The sequence below is a fragment of the Trachemys scripta genome, chromosome 7 (genome assembly GCF_013100865.1).
Source record: "Trachemys scripta elegans isolate TJP31775 chromosome 7, CAS_Tse_1.0, whole genome shotgun sequence".
NCBI lineage: Eukaryota > Metazoa > Chordata > Testudines > Emydidae > Trachemys > Trachemys scripta.
This window is the reverse complement of record NC_048304.1, coordinates 52,071,162-52,092,628: the sequence shown is the minus strand read 5'-3', so window position 1 is coordinate 52,092,628 and position 21,467 is coordinate 52,071,162. Positions and strand designations below refer to the sequence as shown.

Genomic DNA, 21,467 nt, shown 5'->3' with positions numbered 1-21,467 from the left:
CTCCTCCTGCTGCACTGGAGGCTTCTGCTGTACAGGTCTGTCTCATTTTACGCTGGGGTTACGTTCTGCGGTCAGCGCGTAAAGTGAAAACCGTGTATAGTCAAAATTACATTTAGTGTAATGGCGGGCGGAATTGCCTGCACTACAGGAACAGTATTTAAATTATTTTTCTTTTTTGTTTTTGTTTGTTTTTTTCCGACCGCATAAAGCTGAATTTGCACATGTTAAATGCCCATAAGATGTGACAGACCCGTACAGACCCCAGTCAGGAAGACTAAAGAGATGCAACTGTGTGGAAGGGCTAGGGGCAGTACAGCCGCACTGGAGTAAGCTGCCGGCATTCTCCTTTCACTGCTGTGGTTCCTTAGGGGATCAGGGCTTTCTGGAACTGCAGCAGCGAAAGGAGCAGAAGAACGTGGGGCCGCTGGGCAGCCCCCTGCTGGCAGCTCCTCCGGCATGGCTGCTGTACTGCCCCCAGCCCTTCCACGCAGCTGCATCTCCTGAGTCGTCCAGCCTGGGGTCTGTACAGCAGCCCCGCCAGAGGACGGGGCTGGGAGGGGGCATGGCTGGTGGCGGTACAGCCACGTGGGAGGAGCTGCTGGCGTTCAGTTCCTTTTCCCTGCTGCGGTTCCCAGCAGGGAAAGGAGCAGAACGCTGGCAGCTCCTCCGGCAGCTGTACCACCCCCAGCCCTGTCCGCCGGCGGGGCTGCTATACAGAAGGAGGAGATGCAGCTATGTGGAAGGGCAGGGGGCGGGGCTGGGAGTGGGTTCCTCCTCTGTCTTTCCGGTATGCAGTACCAGCTGTAAATATCTTACTGGTACGGCATAATGAACTGTACCACTGCACTTGGGACTTGGCAACACCTGGGAGGTTACTGGCATCGCTAATGCGGGATAGTGCTCCACCCAGGTAACGCCACTGTGCACACTCACTGTTTCGGAATGGTCCTTCTGAGGACATGCCTCCGTAGCTCTGCCACTCAGGTTCCTCTCACAGACCAGCCCTCCGAGGGGAGTGGATGGGCTTGTCAGAGCCCTGAAGTGCAGGATGAACAGCACTATCTGGCCAGTGGGGCCTGTGCTAGCTGCTTTTACACCCTCTATCCTAGCATCATCTATTCCCCGTCAGTCCTGGCCTGCCGCACCCTGCTATTCCAGCCTTAGCCCCGCCTCCCAGCTCTGTCCAGCCTGGAATTGGTCAGGAGCACCCCACTGTGTGGCTCGGTGGTTGGAGTGTGTTGCTAGGAACTGGGTGGACACCTGCCCCACTCGTGGAATGAGTAGGCTGTCGAGGACAAGGCAGCTGCAGGGGAGCAGTGTGTGGCCAGTCAGGGCTCTGAGTGCCCTGGCTCTGTGCACGTGTGGGTGTGTTCCTCTCTGGAAACCAACTCTTCCAGAGTGGATTTGTGACCCATCTGCAGGGCTGTCTGGCTCCCCAGGCTGGGGCCAGTGCTTAGTGCTCTCTGTCTCTTTGTGTTAGCTGGGCCACAGCCTGGGACGCTTGCCATAAATCTCTCTGTTCCCTTCCTGCCAGAGGCATATGTTCCTCCTCAGCTCTTCTATAATGGGAAGGTGGATTACTTTGACCTGCAGCGACTTGGTGGACTCCTGTCTCATCTCAAGAAGACTCTGAAAGGTGAGTGCTGGATCGGATCGCTTCACTTTACTGGCATGGTGTGGAGTCCTACCCTTCAGAGATCTTGGTCTAAATCGCGGGGAAGGGCAAGGAGGAGGTTGAGGGCAATGCAGTCTGTGGTAGCTTAGGGAGTAATGGGCATCTCCTTGTCCTTTAACTGCAGTGGGAAGGGGTTGGTTTCTGGGCACCTGGGGAGGGAGGGGCTGGCGTTCTGACTACAAGGAGAGGGCTGTCCGTTGGCCAGATTGTCATCAATAGTAATGCAGAAAAGGCAGACGTGTTCAATAAATATTTCTGATCTGTATTTGGGGGAAAAAAACAGATAATGCAGTCTCATATGGCGATGAGAACACTTTCTATTCTATTGGTATCTTGGGAGGATGTTAAATAGATCCCGGGATGCATAAACAGACATTTGTAAATCAGCAGGTCCAAATAACTTGCATCCAAGAGTTTAAAAGAGCTGGGTGAGGAGCTTGCTGGACCATTAATGTTAATTTTCAATGTGTCTTGGAGTACTGGGGAAGTTCTAGAAGAGTGAAAGAAAGCTAATGTGCCAATTTTCAAAAAGGATAAATGGGATGACCTGACTAATTGTGGGCTTGTCAATCTGACATCAATCCCTAGCAAGAGAATGGAGCAGCAGATACAGGACTCAATTAATAAAGAATTAAAGGAGGGTAATATAATTAATGCAAATCAATGTGTATTTAAAAAAGAACAGGAGTACTTGTGGCACCTTAGAGACATATATGCATCCGAAGAAGTGGGCTGTAGCCCACGAAAGCTTATGCTCTAATAAATTTGTTAGTCTCTAAGGTGCCACAAGTACTCCTGTTCTTCTTTTTGCGGATGCAGACTAACACGGCTGCTACTCTGAAATGTGTATTTAAGGAACTTAAAATATCTCTCTTTGATGAGATTACGAGTTTGATTGATAAATTTACTAGTGTTGATGTAATATATGTGGACTTCAGTAAGATGTTTGACTTGGTACCATGTCATTTTAATTAAAAAAAAAAAAAATTAGAATGATATAAAATTAACATGGTATACCTTAATGGATTAAAAACTAGCTAACTGATAGGTCTCAAAATGTAACTGCATATGGGGAATCATCGTTGAGCCAGTGTGTTTCCAGTGGGGTCCTACAAGGGTCTGTTCTTGGCCCTACACTATTTAACATTTTTATCAATGACCTGGAAGAAGACATAAAATCATTACTAATACTTTTGTACATAACATAAAAATTGGTGGAGTGGTAAATAATGAAGAGGACAGGTCACCGGTACAGAGCAGCCTGGATTGCTTGATAAACTGGGCTCAGGCAAACAAGATGTGTTTTAATACGGCTCAATGTAAATGTATGCGTCTGGGAACAAAGAATGTAGGCTGTATGTACAGGCTGGGGGACACTCTTCTGCGAAGCAGTGACTCTGAAAAATCTTTGGTGGTTGTGGTGGATAATCAGGTGAACAGGAGCTCCCAGTCTGACTCTGTGGCCAGAAAAGCTAATGAGATTCTGGGATGCATAAATGGGAATCTCAGTAGGAATAGAGGTTATTTTACCTCTGGATTTGGCACTGGTGCAACCACTGCTGGAATCCTGTGTCCAGTTCTGGTGTCCACAATTCAAGAAGGATGTGGATAAACTGGAGAGGGGTCAGAGAAGAGTCACAAAAATGATGAAAGGATTGGAAAACCTGCCTTCTAGTGAGACACTGAAGGAGCTCAATCTATTTAACTTAACAGAGAGAAGGTTAAAGGTTGACTTGACCACAATCTATCAGTACTTACATGGGGAACAAATATTTAACAATGGGCTCTGCCGTCTAGCAGAGAAAGGTCTGAGACAATCCAATGGCTGGAAGCTGAAGTTAGACAAATTCAGACTGGAAATCAGGCCTACATTTTTAACAGTGAGGATAATTAACTATTGGAACAACTTACCCAGGGGCATGGTGGATTCTCCATCATCTCTAACAATTTTTAACTCTGGATTGGCTGTTTCTCTAAAAGCTCCACTGCAGGAATGCTTGTGGGGCAGGTCTCTGGCCTGTGCTCTACCAGGGGTCAGACTAGGTGAGCACAATGGTCCCTAGTGGCCTGGGAATCTAGGCACCCCTAGGTGGAGTCTGCTGTGTCATTTGGCCCTAGCTGCCTTGCATGCTTCCCTTTCCTACTGTGTTATTTTAAATGGTGCCCTTCCTGGTAAGGGGTTAATGTGAGGATTGATTGATTGATAGAGAGGTTTGGGGGTAGGGAGAGGGGGGACAACGATAGCCCCATGGAGGGGGCCATGCCCAGGTTGGAGGGACTGGTGGCTAACAGACTGAAGGATGGAAGGGGGTGGGAGCCCTCAAGGTGCAGGGAGAACCTGAAGGAGAGGTGAGGGAGACTCTGGGGAAGGGAAGATGGAGGGGCCTGAGGGACTCAAAGGGGAGAGCAGGGGATTCCAGGATTGGGGAAGAGGGGAAGGGCACTGGACCCAGTGGAGGGAGGAGGGGCTTGCTGGGGGATGTCTGGGCTCTGGCCCCATTGCTATGATGCCTGACCACCCCCAACACTTACCCTGTCAGCACGAGGGAGCTTACCATGTCAAGGGATAGTTCACTTCATGCTCAGCAATGGTGGGCATTGCCTTGCTGTGAAACCTGGGCAGCAACGGAGGAACCTGGACCCACAGCGTGGCCTACCTGCATGCCAGGCTGGCAGTACTATTGCCTTGGTTTAGCTTTCTGGCTTTCCCACAGCTGTTTGTGCACTGTGGGACACAAGTGCCACCTGGGGAGCTGGAATGGGGGTGCTGGGATCTCACTGTGCAGGCAGCGCTGCAGTAATGGACAGGATCTTCCCTAGGTTAGACGGTGCAGAACAGTGCCCTGGTGTGTGCCCCGGCTGGGGGTACTGCTCCATCTCCCAGGAGTGCCCCTTCTGCTTGCTCTGCAGCTCTGGCTCATTCCTCCAGCTCAGGCATGTCTGGTCCCTGGAGCCTGCCCATGGCCTCTCACGGGGCTGCCGCAGTGGGCAGAGCCGGGGCTGCCGCCAGTTCTGCACCGTTGCTATTGTCATAGTGGGGTTGTGCCAGGGATGTGTGATGGCAGTACCAGCCCTGCTTCTGGTGTAGCAGACTTGGACAGTGCTAGCCCAGCTAGGGAGTAGTGGAGAGGAGCGTAGGCTCACGTGAAATGGCAGGGGTGGGGAGAGCAAAGGGACCAGAAGCTGTGACTTCACTGGGACAGCGTCAGTGTCTCCCTTCCCGTACCCTCTGGGGCTGGCCGTGTGCCATTTTGCGCTCCAAGAGAGCGGGTCCACAGCGAACCCTGATCCCATGGCTCCTTTCACGCAGATGACCTGGCTTTGAAAGCAAATATCCTGATTGATCCTGCGGAGCTGCAGGCTGTGACCATGGACGACCTGGATGAGGATGAGGAGTCTGCAACGTCCACAGCCCAGGTGGGCCCCGTGGGCATGTGCCCCCAGCAGCGGCTAGAGAAGCCACATGATGGGGAAGAGAGGGGACTTGGCCCTACTGCTCCAGTCCCTGCTGAGTGAGCCTGGCGGCTTCCGGTGTCCAGTGTTCAAGTGTTGCTGCCATCAGAGAAGTACCCGTAAAGGCGATTCCATCTCTGCACAGCTCTGCTCCCTGTGTGGCTGGAGCAGGGTGCTGCATCCTGTTGGTCCTACACAGCCAGCCCAGTTGCGGCAGGGAGGGAGGGAGCAAGCTGGCGTCTGTCACATTAGCCCTGGGAAGCTAGGGAAGCTTTTGGGCTGGCACAGTTGCGACCCTTGGAGATGGAGGGCTTGGAGTCAGAGGTCAGCCTAACGAATGGAGCTGCTTACATTTCTGACCTTCTATGTCTCAGCGCCCAGTTGCAGCACTGGCCATTGGTGGTGCCCTTGCCAGGCCCAGTTGGCTCAGCTCACCCACCCTGGGCCGTGCCAACCGCTTCCTCAGTACAGCTGCCGTCAGCCTGATGAACCCGCGGCGGTCCCTGGGAACCCTGGAGAAGATGAAAGCACGCATGCTGAGTGTGGAGCAGCGGACAGAGGATGACAGTGAGTAGTTCCCACTGCATGCTTGCCAAGGTGTCAGGTAGGGGTGGGGGAAGCAGGCAAAGGAAAAGGCCCAGCCAGTCCCCGGGGAATGGATCAGCCCTGAGCCTAGCTGAGAAAGGGTGGCAGCAATTGCTCACTGTCTGACTGAGGAGTTGTCGCTCAGCTGGTGAGCTCAGTGTATGTTGCTCAAAGCCTGGAGGTGCTGGGGGCTGGCAATGACTTGGGCATGGCCCTGCTTGCAGGAGCTGCAGGAGAGCCGGGGTGCGTCCGTGCGCTGGTCATGGCAGCGCTGGTCACGGCAGCGCTGGTCCTGGTGCAGGCAGTCTGGGCTGGTGAAGTCTCTCCTGAAGCAGGTTATCAAAGTGCCTGTATTTTCTTTAAAAATCATCCGGTTGCCTACCCAAAGGCGAGGAGGTGAGCCCGGTGGCTGAGGACTCAGCCCCAGCTGCTGCAGTGCAGGGGCAGGCCAGGCGGTGGGGCTCGGGGCTCACATGTGGGCAGGTTAGAGCCCAGGTGGTGGGGCCCAAGTCTGTAATCCGAGGCACTCAGCACTGTGGACTAATGGCATGTAACGCAGACCTTGGGGCTGAGTTCCCGGCCCTGCCAACTCTTGATGATCTTAGTCTCACTCTGATTTTGGCAGAAGCTGTTGGGTTTGGCTCATTTGCCTGGCAGTGCCTGGAATGCCCCAGTTGTGCCCCGTCCTTTCCCAGCATGCAGTTGGAAGGGTTGGAGGCTCACGCCGTTCTGCTCAATGAGTGTTTGCCAGGCACTTCCCTCCTTGGCCTGGGGAGGATAGGGGCTGTGTGCAGGGCCGGACTGCAGTAGCATGTCAGACAGGAGCACTGCTCACACTCTGAGAGCCAGCTTGGCCCTTTTGTGTGAGGCCCCCAGACTTGTAGAGAGGGAACGAGGACTGGGGAAAGGCATGGAGGGGGAGGGAGCTGTGCTATGGGCATGGTCCCTGAGAACACTGCACACTGGGGCAATGCATTGTCTGGGAGGCGTACAGGCCTCGCACTGCCAGTGACGCTGCTGAGAAAACTCTTCTGTCTCGGGGCTGGGTTGCAGTAGAAGGCAGCCATGGAAATGAGGGTCTGTTACTGGGGAGACCCCCCGAGGAGCCGGAGCAGTCAATCACTGAGAACTCCCTTCTGGAGATCCTGGATGGAATAGTGATGATGTACAACCTCAGCGTCCACCAGCAGCTTGGTAAGGTGAGCATGATCCATAGGGGAGAAGGTCACAGCCCTTGTCGTGCTGCCCCACACTCGGGCCGGCACCCGTGGGTCCTTGCAGTGAGCCAGCTCCCTTGTGCCCATCGAGCCACCAGAGAGGGAGGGCCACCTTGGCTGGTGTGCACGTCTGTTTGTGGCACAGCCCTGTTTCTTTTGTTGTTGCACTCATCCTGGGGTGATGGCTCTGGCAGGAGGGGACCATGTGTCTCCAGTAGGGACTGCAGATCCTGTTCCAAATTGCATTTGCTATGCTTCAGTGTCACCGGAGGTTGCAGCTGAGTCCCTGATCTCCAGCCCTTTTCTCCTCCCTCCCCCCCATTAGCAGTAGGGCTGAATCCCTTTCCTGGAGAATGGGAACTGAGTAACAGGAGCATGCTGGGGCCTAGAGCACAGGGATGCTGGGCCAGATGGCTGTTCACCTGAGCAGCCCAGGGCACGTTGGGATCTGGACGTCTGTGCTCAGTCCACCCAGTTCAATCCAGGACAGCGCAGGGCTCACTACTAGCATAGCATAGAGTGTTACAAGCTAGCATAGGTCTTACTTTTGGTCCTTTAGCTTTCGCTATGTTTGAGCAAGTGGCTGGGTTTGATGAGGAGGAATTGCTCCTGTATCTGCAGTGAGAGCAAATCACAACAGCTCCAGCCTTCTGACCCCCTTAGAATCATAGAATATCAGGGTTGGAAGGGACCTCAGGAGGTCATCTAGTCCAACCCCCTGCTCAAAGCAGGACCAATTCCCCACTAACTCATCCCAGCCAGGGCTTTGTCAAGCCTGACCTTAAAAACCTCTAAGGAAGGAGATTCCACCCCCTCCCTAGGTAACCTATTCCAGTGCTTCACCACCCTCATAGTGAAAAAGTTTTTCCTAATATCCAACCAGTAGCGTAGCTAGTGGGGTTCAGGGGAAGCGGCCGCTTCCCCTGACCGTATTCCCCAAAAGTGGTGCCGGCGGAACGGGGCCATGGGCTGGCTCCTGGCGCTCCGGCTGGCAGAACGGGAAGAGAAGAATGAGGAGGGATTTGCTAGCTGCTTTCAACTACCTGAAAGGGGGTTCCAAAGAGGTTGGATCTAGACTGTTCTCAGTGGTACCTGATGACAGAACAAGGAGTAATGGTCTCAAGTTGCAGTGGGGGAGGTTTAGGTTGGATATTAGGAAAAACTTTTTCACTAGGAGGGTGATGAAGCACTGGAATGGGTTACCTAGGGAGGGGGTAGAATCTCCTTTCTTAGAGGTTTTTAAGGTCAGGCTTGACAAAGCCCTGGCTGGGATGATTTAGTTGGGGATTGGCCCTGCTTTGAGCAGGGGGTTGGACTAGATGACCTCCTGAGGTCCCTTCCAACCCTGATATTCTATGAGTCTATGGATGGTTTGCTGCTCTCAGGGGTCAGGCTGCTGAGAGCAGCCCAGCCAGGGGACCGGAGCTCCACGATGCTGGCCGAGTTGCTGCTCTCCGGGGTCGGGCTGCTCTTGACCATTCTGGAAAAGCTCTGTGCTGGCATCACTGGTCCCCTCTTGCCTTTCAGATGGTGGGTGTGTCCGATGATGTAAACGAATATGCCCTGGCACTGAAGGACACAGAGGAGAAGATTAGCCGATGTCCAAAGAGGGTAAGGAGTCCCTCCGGTAGACCCCTCCCAACTTCCATCTTTGTAACCTTGGCAGAGCCCTGTGGCAAAGGGCTCTGCCGGAGGATAGCTCAAGCCGGGGGCTGCAAGGAGGCTGGCAGGGAGGAGGGACATGTGCACTGTGTGGTCCAGTTGCTGCTTCCCTAGAGTGCAGGCCCCAGCAGCAGGCCAGGAGGAACAAAAGCACGGGTGTTGCTCTCCATTTACCTCTGGGGCTCGCAGGCTGAGGGCCCTACCTCATGGGACAGGTGCACCAGACTGGTCTGTTACAGGGTGTAGAGTTTCTATCCCCAAGAGTATTAAATAAAATAACCCTCCAAACCCAGCCCATGGCATAGATGCCTCCCACCCCCAGCTTTTGGGGCTGGGCACCGCCACATGCAGCACTGGGGCTTAGTGGAAGGACACCTGGCTGGTGGTGCCACCGAGATACCAGACAGGAAATGCCCAGAATGGTTTCTGGCTCAGGGCTCCTGCAGATGGAGGGTAACTCCATCTGACCAGTCCTACAAAGGCCACCTCTTAGAGCAGGTGATTTGAAAGCACTTGGACACCTAGGGGCTAATACCTGGCCAAGGTTCCTGGTCCTGGGGTTCTTGCTGGTCAGGGCAGCGATGGATCCCACCTGGGTGTTGCTCTGCTTCTGGCTTCCACTCCCCCAGCCTTCACATGGATGCCTCTTGGCTGGGCAAGACTAGGCTCCGGCCCCTCTGTCCTCCCTTGCAAACCATAGAAGGGGGAACCTCTTGTGTCCTGTCCATTCTGCTCTGCACCGTGCCAGTCCGGTCAGGGAGGGGCTCCTCACACCTGCTATGCTTCTTTCAGAGGAGGGACATCTATGAGGAGCTGGTGAAAAGCCAGAAGGTTTTCTCAGAGAAACTTAACCACCTGAGTCGCCGGCTAGCCTGGATCAACGTCACCATCTACTCCAAGGTGAGAGAAGCGCGTGGTGAGAGGAGCCTGGGGGAAGGTGGGCAGTGGTTCAGCCTGACCCTTGTGAAATTCTGAGCTGTGGTTTTGATTTTGATGGACTATATGGGCCCAGAAAGTCCCAGGGGTAAACGTGACCCTGCCACTGTTCCTGTTTAAAACTCTTTAATGTTAATTTGGGGCAGGGTGAGCAGAGACCTCAGTCAGCTAGTACCATGGCAAATGCACCATTACAAACCAGTCAGCATTTCAGTAAAGATCTAGAAAAAGAAGGAAACCCAGTTAAAATACTGGAAATGTGAAGTTAAGTGGGGCTTTCATTGTAACAATATTTCTTCTCCTACCCTCATTCCCCCTCTTTGAACTGTAGAGCCTTTCTCAGTAACCCCTCCCCCGGGACTAAGCCTTAGGTGGAAGTAAAGATGGTACTAGCTATTCTCTTTGGGGAAAAGAGAAACCGTGAGTTGGAATGGGCTGGAGCTGCCACTGCTGTTAAAGTTCAGTCCCCTTTCCTACAAAACAGAGCGAGACAAGCACATGAAAAGGGGAAAAAAACACAAAGAGAAAATGCAGCTTCCGTCTCCGGGGCTGGCTCTGACTTGCACCCTCGTTGATGGAGAAACACGGGCTCAGCATGTGGTCTGATCAGCCACTTCCGCACTTGGCAACTTGTCCCTGCACAGGTCTGTCCAGGGAATTGCTTTTAGCTGTGTTTTTGGTTACAGGCTTACAGCAGTGTTGCAGAGCATATGGTCCTTAAACAGAAGGAAAAAGAGGGCTAGGAAAACGTAAAGCAGGGGGGAGGAGGGGGAAGAGACAGACACCAATATCTTCATCCCAGGGGGTGATTGGGGTTTAGCTGGAACTGGTGGAGACAGCGATGTGTTTTGGCTCCCTTTCTCTGACCCAGTCTGGTCAGAACATTTTTCAGAATTCGGACAGTAAAGGCCCAGTGATGGCTCCTGGAGGCCCTGGAAATTGTGAGGGTGACAGCTCACTACTTTTGGGCAGTCCATCTCCCAGCTAGCATTTGTTGTTCGGCAGCTTTTTCGTTTGTCCCCAAAAGTCTGTTAAGGAACCTCAAAAAAAGTAATGGGCAAAATAGCACCTTCCCTCATTTTTTACCATTGGGCCTAATTCTCGACACCGGTTTTGGGTTACTAACTTATGGTCCCATTCCTCTTTTGTTTGCCAGGCATGATCCTAACCCAGTCCTTGAGTTATACCAGTAGGGCTTTTTGCTTGAACAAACCCAGTCCTTTTCTTTCTCTTTTGAATGTTTTCCCATGAACATTTATTGTTATAGTTATTGTCTAGGCAGCTGTTGATCCACTGTGTCATGGTGTACGCGTAAAAGGTCTAGTTAGGTGCCTGCTGAATCTGCTTATGGCTGACCAGCCCAATTTAAGGGTGACGCAGCTTGCTAGAAGTTTTACAGATGCATCCAGGTGTTGTCTGAGTTGGAGTCCAAGATGACAGCACTCTGCTTTCTTCTTTCACGCTTAGCTTCCATTCTCTGGTTCAAAGCTGCTTTGGGTTGAGCTGCCCGTGGCTATCCACATGGCATGGTGCTGGGGCTCTCCACTCAGTTTTCAGCCTCTTATCCTTCATGCCCACAGCAACAGTCACTTTGGTATGTTGCCTAGAACCTTTTCTGGCCTGCCTGGGGTGGAAGCTGAGTCTTTCGTGGCTGTGTTCTCCCCGGCAGGAGAAGATGCAGGACATATACTGGTTGCTGCGAGTGTGCATCCGCACCATTGAGCACGGGGACAGGACGGGCTCGCTCTTCGCCTTCATGCCGGAGTTCTACCTCAGTGTGGCCATGAACAGCTACAGCGCGCTGAAGAACTACTTCAGCCCTGTCCATAGCATGGAGGAGCTACCCGGTGAGGAGGGGGCTCGCGCTGCCATCACTGCTGACTTATGCTGGGCTGGGCATGGTGCTGGGCAGGACAAAGCTGTGCCCTGGCTGCGAGCTCCCAGGAGACGGCGGGGCTGCTTCCCCTGCCATGTGCTCATCTCTGCACCAAGTGCTGGCCATTTCCTGGGGGGGGGAGTGCAGCTTGTTGAGTTAGACTGGAGTTCCAAAGGGGCCCATTGGGATTTCCTGGGCTTGGTCACCTGCTCGCCCTCCGCCTGCGTCATTTGGGGACCTGCAGGCAGCCAGGAGACCAGGCTGTCTTTGGCCATTGTATTGCCTTTATTGTATGCTGCTCCTGCAGTGTGTTGTGGAGTTTGCCCTGTGGGTGTCTAGCTTGCCACAATGGTGACTGGGGTGGGGGGGGCTACTCCTGGCTCTTTGCGTAGCCAATGGCAATGCAAGCCTCCCTGTTGAGTCCTTTGGGTCTGAGAGCCAGGTTGCCCAAGCCTGCTCCAGCGCCCCCTGGTTCTGTGCCATGTGCTCCTATGTCAGGGAGGAGGCCGTTTGGTGTGTTGTTCTGGCGGGTTTGAGTGAAAATCTGCTTGCTCTTTGAGGAGGGAAGGAGGGTGGGCAGGCAGGTGGGTGATACACTGCTTCTCTCCCAGCGAGAGGCAGCATGGGGCCGATGTGGGCATCCCCCTAGGATGAGGGCTGTGCCTACTGGGGAGCGAGAAGGTCTGAGGGCGACGCTGGCCTGGGCTCTGTCAGCGAGTGCAGTGCCTGGCCTGGCTGGCCCGCTGCTGCCGAAGTGCTACTCCAAAATGGCCCTGTGTGTACAGCTGATTGAAGGGACTCCCAGACCTGCCAGCTCCTCTTATCCAGCCCAGCCTGGTGTGCCATGGAGCCAGAGCCCTGCTCCTGAAGGGTTCAAACCCTGAGGCAGAGAATGGCAGTGTCCAGCATCCCCAGTGGGGGCCCACCCTGGCAATGTTTTCTAGCAGCGTGTAGCACAATGTTACATTGCTCCTAACTGTATCCCTTGAGCACATGGGCCACTCAGGGCTGCATTGCTGAGCCAGCTGCAGGAGCCATACCCTTTGTGTTCCCAGCTCGAAGGGGCAGTTGGGCTCAGGAGTGCTATCCTGAGCATCCCGGAGCTGCCTCCTGTCCTTCCCTGCTGTGCTGGGGGTTCCCTATGTCCAGCACCCCTCATCCCCATATGCGCAGCTAAGACTTGGAACTGTTGGTTATTTGCATGGCTGGCCTTTTGCTGAATTCTCCAGGCACCTGGCAGCCGCTACATCCGGGGAGGCTGACTCAAAACGGCCCCCTCAGAGCGATGATGTCAGGCTCTCTGCAGACTCAGGCAGAGATGCCCTGTCAGTTACTGTTCCCATGGTTATCGCTGCCCCACATGGGTGAGACTTAGTTATATTACATAGGAACCGACTCTGCCGCCCAACTCCGCAGCAGGGGTGGTTCCCGTGGCTGCCTGAGGGCGTGGGACTGTGCCCCTCTCCACCTGCTCAATCCCTTTCCTTGCAGGCTATGAAGAGACTCTGACGCGTCTTGCTGCCATCCTGGCCAAGCACTTTGCTGACTCCAGGATCGTCGGCACTGGTGAGGCTGCTCTCTTGGGGTGACTGGTGACTGCTCTGCCTGTTGGGGGTGAGGGCCCGGCAATGACCAGCCCCCAGCTTGCTGCCAGACCCTGCCCTGGAGCAGCAAGGGCCTGCTGGAGTGCAGCAAAGGGGGCAGGCTGGCTGTGTCAGGGCTGCTGGGCACCCTGGGGTGGCTTTCCTAGCAATTGCTGAGGTTATTGCATTAGTAGGGGAAGGGAAGGGGGGCAGAGAGTCCTAGCTACTGGCATGGGGTGGGTTCTCCTGGGCGGGCTCCTCTGCCGATGGCAAACCCTGGGCAGCTGTCTGGAGGTTCTTAGCACCATCCCTGGAGTCTTGGCTGGGTGCAGACTGGCCATTTCTCAGAGAGGTCTTGCATTTCCCAGCTGCATGGGGTAGGGGAATCCATGACCTCCCCGTTGTGCAGGTGATGGGCAGAGATGAGCAGGGACTAGGCAGTTCCCCTGTGACTGGAGAAGGCCTGAGGTGGCTCCAAGCTTGGCCCCTGGCCTGGCAGGGCTTGGGAGGCCGCAGGATGGAGCGATCCTGCAGGAGGGGACCCGTTGCCTGTGTTACTAGGGCCCTAGCTAGCCCCCGGATTGTACCATTTAAAATGCCACTTGTCCCTTCTGCCGGAGGCCAGTCCCTTCCCTGGCTCCCTGCACTGCTCAGCCATGGGCCTGGCCCTGCTGCATCAGCCTAGCCCTTCTCATCTGCCCTCAGACATCCGGGACTCTCTGATGCAGGCGCTGGCCAGCTACGTCTGCTACCCACACTCGCTGCGGGCCGTGGAGAGGATCCCAGAGGAACAGTAAGTCGCGACCCGCACCCTGAACTGCCATGGGGAGCTGGGGCAAAGGAGCTGGGACTGTAAGAGTGGGGGTCAGGACAATGGGGCTGAGAGGTCCCTGGGCTGGAGCAGGCTGGGCTAAGGGCAGTAGCAGTGATTATGGCTGCTGGGGTAGATCAGACTAGCTGGGGATGGGAAGATATAGCTTAATTTTAACCCGTCCCCCGGGTGTGCCGCAGGTGCTGGTCCCGCTCCTCCCCCGGGTGTGCTGGCCCTACAGACATTGGTGCCCTGCCATTCTCCCTTCCCACTAGGAGCCCCGAATGTGCCACCCTGCCCTCCCTATATTCCTGGCTGCCAACCTGTCCCTTCCATCTGGTAGGCGAATATCCATGATGAGGAACCTGCTGGCTCCCTACGAGCAGCGGCCATGGGCGCAGACCAACTGGATCCTTGTTCGGCTGTGGCGGGTAAGGTCCCACTACCTGTCGCTGCCAGGAGCCTAGTCCCATGCCTCTGGGGCCATCGCTCAGCTGCAGGCTAGAGGTCTCAGCCCTCTCCCTGGCAGGCTGGGCAGCACCTGCGGTGTCCCCTTCAGCCTGCCTGGCACAGCTCAGCGCTCTGCCGTAGTGGCCTGGGGAGCCCTGCCCTAACCTTTCCCTTGTCTCCCCCGTTGCAGGGCTGTGGGTTTGGATACAGGTACACGCGGCTCCCGCACCTGCTGAAAACCAAGCCCGAGGATGCCAATCTCCCCAGCCTGCAGAGTGAGTGGGGTTGGGGCAGGGTCTTGCGCCGGGGCGCTCACAACATTGCGGGGGTGAGGGTGTCTGGTGCTGGAGCGCTCACGACATTGGGGGGGAGGCTGGGTTCTTCTTCGAGTGCTTGCTCATATCCATTCCATTAGGTGTGCGCGCGCCGCGTGCACGATCGTCGGAAGATTTTCTACCCTAGCAACACCGTCGGGTCGGCTGTGGAGCCCCCTAGAGTGGCGCCTTCATGGCGCTGAATATATACCCCAGCCGACCCGGCGCCCCCTCAGTTCCTTCTTACCGCCCCTGACGGTCGTTGGAACTGTGGAGCGCGGCATAGCTGTCCTCCACTCTCCCTAGCTTAGTTAGTTATTCGCAGTTGTAGTTATAGTTATAGTTCTAGTGTTTATAGTTAAATAGTTAAATAGTTTTTAAAGTTGTTCTAGTTGTTATAGTAGTCCAGGGGATTAAGGGGGTCGTCTCCCCCTTTCTCCCCCGGCCGCGGGCCCGGGCTCATGCCCAACGCTCCCGGCTTCAAGCAGTGCGCCTCCTGCGCTAAGCCTATGCCCACGAGCGACCCGCACGACTCCTGTCTGAAGTGCCTGGGAGAGTCCCATCAAACAGATAAGTGCAAGATCTGTAAGGCCTTCAGACCAAGGACCAAGAAAGAGCGGGACTTTCGGCTCCGGCAACTCCTGATGGAGGCGGCACTTAGTCCGGACACTCCCTCTACAAGCCAAGCCCCGGCACCTAGCGCCTCGGTGCGCAGTGCCCCGGCAGCACCGGCCATGCCGACCACGCGAGTGGTGTCGGACAAGCCTCCCCGGCACCGGACCTCGTCGGCACCGCAGCAAGTGCCTCGACGCCGGTCATTATCCCCGGGGCATAAAAAAGCCCATAAGACGGGGGCCTCCGTGCCGAAGACGCCGGCTCCCCCAGTGCCGGGGGTAGAGCCGAGTCCGCCGGTGGAGCACCGAAAACAGGTGCCTCCAGCACTGTCGACTCCGGCGTCGAGGCCGTTGAGTCCGGTGCAGATAGCGTCTCCACCGAGACCGGCGGTGATACAACTCCCGTCGACTCCAGAGACCTTCACGGCGGCGAGAGACTTGATAGCTCTCACGGAGCCGGCACCGCCTCAACCACCGGCACCGACGGCACCGTTGACTCGCCTGGTCCAGTCGAGGGGGAAACCTGCCTTGATGCGCCCTCCATCGCAAGGGCTGGAACCTCGGCACCGGTCCAGGTCCCGAAGCAGGTCCCCACGCCGCTCGCAGTCCCGGCACCGAATATCACCTCGGCACCGGTTGTACTCGCGGCCAAGATCTTCGTCGCGGCACCGCTCTACGTCTCGGCACCGCTATGATCGTCGGCACCGCTCAACGTCGAGACGTAGTTCTCGGCACCGCTACGGTCGACGCTCGACGTCGAGAGGCCGCTCCCGGCACCGGGCATACTCCAGGTCCTCGTCGAGGTCCAGATCCGGCTCCCGGCACCGACGAGGTCATCGGCACCGATCGCGGTCCCGGCACCGTTTGCCGGCACCGCGTAGAGATAGATCATCTCCGGACCGGCACCGTGCGGCACCGCAGCCCACGGGAATCGTTTCGTCTCTCTCGGCACCGCCATGGCCATCAAGATCGGTGTCTCACTCCTCGGAAGACCTGTCGAGATGGGCCATTGGCAGGAGATGACAGAGGACCATTCTCATGGCCCATCTCACTGGTCGTTTTGGACCCCGTGGGCGTACCACCAGGAGCAAGGGGCTCCAATACCCTCGACCTCTCGCTCGGGTCACTCCGTTAGAAGGGCCCCGGAGTCCACCATCTCTCGGCCTCCGCCAGGGGGCATGGAGGCTTCCGTGTCCACGCCACCCGACGCCATGGACCCAAGCACAGGTGATGCTCCGGCCCAGGAGCAGGGGGACCAGGACCCTCCCTTGGATCCTGTACCACCGGAGGCATCTTCCTCTTCCTCTCCGGATGAGGCAGTGGCGGGCACATCATGTACAGGTCCTCCTCCGATAGATCTTCGGGCTCACCAGGATCTCCTGCGTAGGATGGCCCGTAATATGGACCTGCAGGCGGAGGAGATAGTGGAGGTGCAGGACCCTATCATGAACATCCTCGGAGCGGATGCCCCATCGAGGGTGGCGTTACCCCTGATCCGCACGATACAGGCCAATGCAGATACGATATGGCAAACTCCTGCCTCTATCCCACCCACAGCGAGAGGGGTGGAAAGGAAATACTTTGTCCCGTCTAAAGACTACGGGTACTTGTATACCCACCCCCAACCGTGTTCACTGGTGGTGGCATCAGTGAACGCAAGAGAGCGCCACGGTCAGCAGGCTGCAGCGCCTAAATCAAAGGAGGCTAAGCGACTCGATTTGTTTGGCCGTAAAGTTTACTCAGCCGGAGGGCTGCAACTTAGAGCGGCGAACCAGCAGGCGCTCCTGAGCCGCTACAACTTTAACTCCTGGAACTCTATGGGGAAGTTTAAGGAGTTGGTTCCCCAAGAGTCCAGGGAGGAGTTTGGAGCCATGGTAGAGGAGGGTAAGAAGGTGGCTCGGACCTCCTTGCAGGCCTCCTTGGACATAGCGGACTCGGCTGCGAGGACCCTGGCTTCGGGTATCGCTATGCGGAGGATCTCCTGGCTTCAGGTTTCGGGTTTGCCTCCGGAGCTGCAACAAACCCTACAGGATCTGCCCTTTGAGGGACATGGATTGTTCTCGGACAAGACGGACTCTCGCCTGCAGAGCCTCAAGGACTCGAGAACAATCATGCGCTCCCTGGGGATGCATGTTGCGGGCCCTCAGCGCAGACCATTTAGGCCGCAGCCTCAGCGCTTCTACCCCCCCCCGCCTCGTCAGAGACAGGACTCGGCCCGGAGGCGAGGGCGAGGTGGTAGGAGAAGGTGGACCGGCCCTCAACCAGGCCAGAACCAGGGGCCACCTAGACCACCTTCAGGCCCCAGGCAGAACTTTTGAAGGTGCGGTCGAGGACGGCGCCCCAGTCATCCCCCAGGATCCAGCCCCCTCCTTCCGGGATCGCCTCTCCCACTTCCACCGTGCCTGGTCCCTTATAACTTCGGACCGTTGGGTCCTCCGCACGGTGGAGAGGGGATACGCTATCCAGTTTTCTTCTATCCCTCCCTCCCACCCCCCTTCCCCGTCCCTCTTCAGGGACCCTTCTCACGAGCAACTTCTTATACAGGAGGTTTCTACGCTCCTGGCCCTGGGGGCCATAGAGGAGGTTCCGATAGAGTTAAGGGGCAGGGGATTTTATTCCCGTTACTTCCTGATCCCCAAGTCCAAAGGAGGTCTGCGGCCCATCTTGGACTTGCGCGGACTCAACAAATTCGTAGTAAAGTTGAAGTTCCGCATGGTCTCTTTGGGGGCCATTATCCCTTCCCTCGATCCTGGAGACTGGTTCGCCGCCCTCGACATGAAAGACGCATACTTTCACATCACAATTTACCCACCTCACAGACGCTTCCTGCGATTCGTGGTAAACACGGTGCACTACCAATTTGCAGTCCTTCCCTTCGGCCTATCCTCGGCCCCAAGAGTGTTCACGAAATGTATGGCTGTCGTGGCAGCGTACCTTCGTCGACAAGGGATACAGGTGTTCCCGTACCTAGACGACTGGCTGGTACGCGGTCGCACCAAGGAGCAAGTTCAAGCTCACGTCCACATAATAGTGCACACATTCAACGAGTTGGGCATCCTACTCAACAAGGACAAATCCACTCTAGAACCTACCCAGAGAATAGAATTCATCGGCGCAGTTCTAGACTCCAGACGTGCACAAGCCATCCTGCCAGACAACCGCTTTGGCACCATCAAGAACCTCATTCAAGGGCTCAAGGCCTTCCCAACTACCACGGTGAGGTCGTGCCTCACCCTGCTGGGTCACATGGCTTCCTGCACGTACGTAACCAGGCATGCCAGACTTCGGCTTCGCCCACTTCAAACCTGGGTGTCATCAATATACCGCCCACATCGGGACAGCCTGAACATGGTGGTCACGGTCCCGAACTCGGTCCTGACCTCCCTCACCTGGTGGCTAGATCACAATGTGGTCTGCGAGGGGATGCCTTTTCACACCCCACAACCCTCTCTGCACCTGGTCACAGACGCTTCATCTCTGGGTTGGGGCGCCCATCTCAACGAACACCATACCCAGGGCCTGTGGACTGCACCCCAGTTAGCCCTGCATATCAATGTTCGGGAACTGATGGCGGTACGCCTGGCGTGCCAAGCATTTCTCAATCTCCTACGTGGCCGTTGTGTGTTAGTTCTCATCGACAACACCACGGCCATGTTTTACATCAACAAGCAAGGAGGAGCACGTTCGTCAATTCTATGCCAAGAGGCCATTCGCCTGTGGGACTTCTGCATCGCCCACTCAATCCATCTCACGGCATCGTTCCTCCCTGGAGTCCAGAACACTCTAGCGGACCGACTCAGCAGGTCCTTCCAGACGCACGAGTGGTCTATCCGTCCGGACATCATACATTCCATCTTCCAGAAGTGGGGGTTTCCCCAGATAGACCTGTTTGCATCTCGAGACAACAGGAAGTGCCACGTGTTCTGCTCCCTACAAGGTCGAGCTCCGGGCTCCCTCTCGGATGCGTTTCTCCTTCCCTGGAAAAACCACCTGTTTTATGCCTTCCCTCCGTTTCCTCTGGTCCACAAGGTACTGCTCAAATTGCGCAGAGACCAGGCACAGGTAATTCTGATCGCTCCAGCGTGGCCGAGACAACATTGGTACACCACACTGTTGGAACTCTCGGTTCAGACACCGATCCCGCTTCCATTATGTCCGGATCTCATCTCTCAGGACCACGGCCGGCTGCGTCACCCCGACCTGAAATCACTCCACCTCACAGCGTGGCTGCTCCATGGTTCACCCAGGCAGAGCAGCAATGCTCGCACTCTGTCCAACAGATTCTGCTGAGCAGTAGGAAGCCCTCAACACGCACCACGTACCTGGCCAAGTGGAAGCGGTTCTCCTGTTGGTGCGAACAACGAGCCACGTCCCCGTTGCAGGCACCCATTCCTCTCATTTTGGAATATCTCCTCTCCCTAAAACAGCAGGGGTTGGCGATATCTTCAATTAGAGTTCACCTGGCCGCTATATCGGCCTTTCACCCAGGGGAACTCGCGTCCTCGGTATTCTCTAACCCGATGGTCGTTAGATTCCTCAAGGGCTTAGACCGGATGTACCCACAACAACGTCAGCCCGTCCCGACGTGGGACCTCAACCTGGTTCTCTCCAAGCTCACAGGTCCTCCATTCGAGCCACTGGCCACATGTTCACTTCTGTACCTATCCTGGAAGACAGCCTTCCTCGTAGCCATCACCTCAGCAAGGCGCGTTTCTGAACTCAGGGCGCTTACATCTGAGCCCCCTTACACAGTTTTTCATAAGGATAAAGTGCAGCTTCGTCCACATCCTGCCTTTCTCCCTAAGGTGGTTTCTCCTTTTCATATCAACCAGGATATATTTCTCCCGGTCTTTTATCCCAAACCACATGCCACTCGCCAGGATCAACGTTTGCATTCCCTGGACGTACGAAGGGCCCTGGCCTTCTATATTGACCGCACAAAGCACTTTAGAAAGACGACGCAACTCTTCGTTGCAGTGGCCGACCGAATGAAAGGCTCACCGGTCTCCTCACAACGCCTATCCTCCTGGATTACGTCTTGCATCCGGACTTGCTATGACCTGGCAGGTGTCTCAGCACCGCACCTCACCGCTCACTCCACGAGGGCCCAAGCCTCCTCGACTGCTTTCCTGGCACATGTTCCGATACAGGACATTTGTAGAGCGGCGGTTTGGTCATCAGTCCACACGTTTACAGCTCACTATGCACTAGTGCAGCAGTCCAGGGACGATGCTGCATTCGGGTCAGCGGTTTTGCACACAGCAATGTCTCACTCCGACCCCACCACCTAAGTTGGGCTTGGGAGTCACCTAATGGAATGGATATGAGCAAGCACTCGAAGAAGAAAAGACGGTTACTCACCGTTGTAACTGTTGTTCTTCGAGATGTGTTGCTCATATCCATTCCAAACCCGCCTCCCGTCCCCACTGTCGGAGTAGCCGGCAAGAAGGAACTGAGGGGGCGCCGGGTCGGCTGGGGTATATATTCAGTGCCATGAAGGCGCCACTCTAGGGGGCTCCACAGCCGACCCGACGGTGTTGCTAGGGTAGAAAATCTTCCGACGATCGTGCACGCGGCGCGCGCACACCTAATGGAATGGATATGAGCAACACATCTCGAAGAACAACAGTTACAACGGTGAGTAACCGTCTTATCTGGCGCCAGGGCAATTGCGGCTGTGGAGGGGGAGAGTGGGGTCTGGCACAAGACACTTGCGGCATTGGGAGCAGTGTCTCATGCTGGGGCACTCACAGCCTGGGGGGAGAGTGGGGTCTGGTGCCAAAGTGCTCACAGCATTGGGGGCGGTATGGGGGGGTGGGGTCTGGTGCCGGGATCTAGCGGTGCCCTACTGGTGGGGAAGCAGGGATGTGTCCAGCAGGCCCAGCCGGGGGTGCTGGGAACAGCCCCAGCAGTGTGCAAATGCTGAGCCAGGGGTTCTTCAGCAGGTGATGGAGGAGGCGTGAGCAGAGGCTTCTTGGGACACCAGGGAGCATACGAAGGCAGAAGCCTGAGTGGGGCCTGTTCCCTTCTCCATACCCTGGTGCCCTTGTTCCATCGCACTCTTGTGCTGTTGTGGCCTGGGGCCTTGCTTGTGGACAGCAGCGGGGGCCAGGGCAGCTGGCCGCAACCGGCTTTGCTGCAGCAGTGACTGGAGCAGTGTCGCCCTGTCTCCAGCCAACCGGGAGTTGGAAGGGCCAGTCTTGGTCTGTTCACTGGGGAGCCAGCAAGTTCTGTAAGCAGGCCATGCTGTTCCCAAGCGCCCCGTCTCCACCCAAGCCCTGGGCAAACCAG

General features: G+C 56.0%; 1 protein-coding gene across 6 annotated transcripts in view; it reads left to right on the top strand.

The window, feature by feature from the left end:
- RNF123 (ring finger protein 123) overlaps nucleotides 1–21,467 on the top strand; it is a 145,629-nt gene that overhangs the window by 59,532 nt on the left and 64,630 nt on the right. For 3 of the 6 annotated variants that reach the window (XM_034775189.1, XM_034775188.1, XM_034775193.1), the window contains exons 21-32: nucleotides 1,535–1,636; nucleotides 4,986–5,092; nucleotides 5,503–5,695; nucleotides 5,938–6,048; nucleotides 6,767–6,912; nucleotides 8,458–8,541; nucleotides 9,385–9,492; nucleotides 11,198–11,375; nucleotides 12,896–12,970; nucleotides 13,693–13,780; nucleotides 14,142–14,229; nucleotides 14,439–14,523. In XM_034775189.1, coding sequence (XP_034631080.1) covers nucleotides 1,535–1,636; nucleotides 4,986–5,092; nucleotides 5,503–5,695; nucleotides 5,938–6,048; nucleotides 6,767–6,912; nucleotides 8,458–8,541; nucleotides 9,385–9,492; nucleotides 11,198–11,375; nucleotides 12,896–12,970; nucleotides 13,693–13,780; nucleotides 14,142–14,229; nucleotides 14,439–14,523 — 1,365 coding nt within the window. The remainder of the gene's footprint in view (nucleotides 1–1,534; nucleotides 1,637–4,985; nucleotides 5,093–5,502; nucleotides 5,696–5,937; nucleotides 6,049–6,766; nucleotides 6,913–8,457; nucleotides 8,542–9,384; nucleotides 9,493–11,197; nucleotides 11,376–12,895; nucleotides 12,971–13,692; nucleotides 13,781–14,141; nucleotides 14,230–14,438; nucleotides 14,524–21,467) is intronic. The other 3 variants (XM_034775190.1, XM_034775192.1, XM_034775191.1) reach the window with 3 other exon arrangements.